Source organism: Triticum dicoccoides, chromosome 4A, assembly GCF_002162155.2.
Source record: "Triticum dicoccoides isolate Atlit2015 ecotype Zavitan chromosome 4A, WEW_v2.0, whole genome shotgun sequence".
Taxonomy (NCBI): Eukaryota; Viridiplantae; Streptophyta; class Magnoliopsida; order Poales; family Poaceae; genus Triticum; species Triticum dicoccoides.
Genome location: NC_041386.1, coordinates 694,314,158 through 694,316,968, shown reverse-complemented (window position 1 = coordinate 694,316,968; position 2,811 = coordinate 694,314,158). Strand labels below are relative to the sequence as shown.

General features: G+C 49.0%; 1 protein-coding gene across 1 annotated transcript in view; it reads left to right on the top strand.

Moving 5' to 3' along the window:
• The window catches only part of LOC119284114, a 4,039-nt gene extending 1,312 nt beyond the window's left edge, over nucleotides 1-2,727 (top strand). The window contains exons 2-3 of the mRNA XM_037563377.1: nucleotides 1,598-1,943; nucleotides 2,033-2,727. Coding sequence (XP_037419274.1) covers nucleotides 1,598-1,943; nucleotides 2,033-2,430 — 744 coding nt within the window. The 3' untranslated portion in view covers nucleotides 2,431-2,727. The remainder of the gene's footprint in view (nucleotides 1-1,597; nucleotides 1,944-2,032) is intronic.
• Nucleotides 2,728-2,811: the final 84 nt, after the last annotated feature.

Sequence of the window (2,811 nt, the reverse complement as noted above, 5' to 3'; positions counted from 1 at the left end):
CAGGCAGTGTCAGATGTCTGACAATTGTCGGTCGTTCGGTCGCTCGCAAGGGACCCGTCGTTCGATAAGGGTTGGACTTCCGGCGTTTCGGCTCTGGACAGGTGTCGTCGAATTTCTAGAGAGCGTTGGACGTCCCATATTCCAGCGTTTTGGTACTGGACTAGTGGCGCCGGATTTCTGGAGGCTGTTGGACGTCCGGTTGCTGGAGTGTGTTACCCGTCCGGTATATGTCAGACGTCCGGCTGTTGTAGCATTCGTCGGCTGGGCCTTCTGGTTGGCTGGCCATCAGATTCATCTGATGGTTGTAGCTCGCTGGAAGCTCTTCCTCTTGCTTCTTGCGCTTGGTATCCTCGCCATCTTGTCCATTGGTTGTACCAGCTTCATGGCCTTCCTCTAAGTACCTGATCACACATAAGGTCTCCACTTGAGGTAGTAGCCATGTCTCGCATGTAGAATGTGTAAGTTCGGAGAGGAGCGAGTTCACCTCGGTTTCGATAGCCCTTGCACGAGCTCTAGTCATTGGTGCACTTGGTGTCTTGGGAGACGATGGTACGTCCATGGGGATGACCGTAGGATGCTCCGCATCACTGTCGGTTCTGCCTTTCGACTGATTATTTAATCAGAAACGCTTTGCATCACCCGACCGATAATGCCACATGTGTCCGCCACCTCCGTGGCTGTCAGATGATTTTGATTGGATGGCTTGGGAGCAACTTTTGTTGCATTTTTTTTCCAGTTTTTGAGGCTTGGGAGCAACCTTACCGATACATTTTGGAAGCATTGAATGAGATTTCCAGGGTTCTTTGCCCTTTTTATTTAATTTTTGAGGCTTTAAATTTCCTCAATTCAAATTTCAAAATTTTAAATATGATGCATGCATGCTTATAATGCATTTAATTAAACTCAAATGTTTTAGGGCTGTGACATGGCCTTACACTGGTCTACACTCAATTCAAAGTGAGTCTGATGCACTAGAAGCAGGGCCAGTCCTGAGTTTTCGGGGGCCCGGGACGAACTTAGGACCCAGGGCCCCTTAGTATAAACAACAATATAATAATCAATATATGTACATCGGAGATGTAACAAAAACCATTTCAACTATGCGTTCAAAAACACTACTCATGTCAAATTACATATGAATATATCTTTATAGTTTTTTATAATATTCCGCGATGCATCATTATCAATCTCATCCAGTAATTTTAATTGCATGATGCATGCCTTATACTAGGTGACATGAGGTGCCAAAATTTAAAGAAATAATTGGTAATTCAAAACTAGCTTGAATCTACCAAATTACTAAATAAATTGATAAAACCTTAGCGGTTATAAAGTCGAACTCACACTACAATGCACGGAGCCAAATAATATGTCACTTAATAGTGTCCAATTAGTCGACGATCATAAATGTCCTATTGCAATAATGAAGACACGATCGTGATCCATAATTAGAAATTGGTAAACGCTTGTATGCGGCGCGCCGGCCAAACTTTCGGCCGGGCGCGCCGCTATCGTTGTGCACAGGCGCAAGTGCCGCACGCACACCACGCGCCCATTGGTCCCACGTGCACCACTCAGGCACCCGTCCTTATCCCAGCAACCCCACGTCCTTATCCTCACCAACTGCACATCCACACAAACCTCATCCTCTCGCTCATGTCTCACCTGCCTCGCCTCTGTCTCTCGCTCGCGCCGTCGCATCTTTGCTCCGGCGAGCCCCACCACTAGCCACACGAGGAGCTGCAACCGGAGGACGGAGGAGCTGCTACTGGCCACTTCGGAAGCTGCAACCGACGGGCAGAGGAGCTACAAGCCGGGAACTAAACAGACGACCGCCGTGCTAGATTCAGCACGCCGGGGTGCTGCAACCGGCAGATCAAATGGCTACAACTACCTTTTGTTTTTGCTGAGACCGGTGAGAAATTTCGCTGTGACCATCGACGGTGAGCCTTTTTTTTTTGCTGGAACCGGCTTTCTTTTTTGCTGGAACCATGTTTTTGTTTTGTTGGAATCATGTCATGCTTGCTGGTAGCTTGCAGCTTCGGCGAGAGCAGCATCTACTCGCCGCGGATACACGCGCAGCTCGTGCTTTGCCCCAATAGCACGATGCGTGCAGCTCTGGCGAGGGGCAGTATCTACTCGCTTGCGGCCATTCCCCAACAGATGGCTTGTCACGGACGACGATCTGCGCGCTCCGCTCCGCTCGTAGGAGAGAACAACCACCATCGGAAGATGCCTCAACCTCGGCGTGGCGGAGCTACAAGTGTAGGTCCGGGAGCTGCAACCAGCAAGACAAATGATGGAACTGGCGACGACCGTGCTGCGTCGGCGACGGCGGCGGTCCACCATTGCTGGAACCAGCTATTTTTTTGCTGGAACTACCATTATTTTTTGCTGGAACTACATTTTTTTGTTGCTGCAATCAACTAGTGTGTTTGCTGCTGAGTTTTTTTGCTGGAACTGCCTTTTTTATTTGCTACAATCGCCTTTCTCATATTTGTACTGCTGAGATTATTTTTGCTCGAAACGTTATCTTTTTTGGTACCATTGTCTTCTTGTTTTGCTGGAACCAATATTTTTTTCCAAGGATCCAACTTGATGGTGATGCGAGTAGCTTCTTTTTGTGAACTTTGACAGGGAGCACGGCAGCAACTGTTGACGACGAGGGCAAACGGGGCAGACACACGCAGCGTGACGCGGTGGCGAGGTGCGGTTGGCATGTGCTTGTGGTTTTTTTGTCAGATCTCGTGCGCGGTGGGGAAGAAAGGGATGGGCGGGGGAAGGATCAGACGGCTGACAGGGGCAGAATCG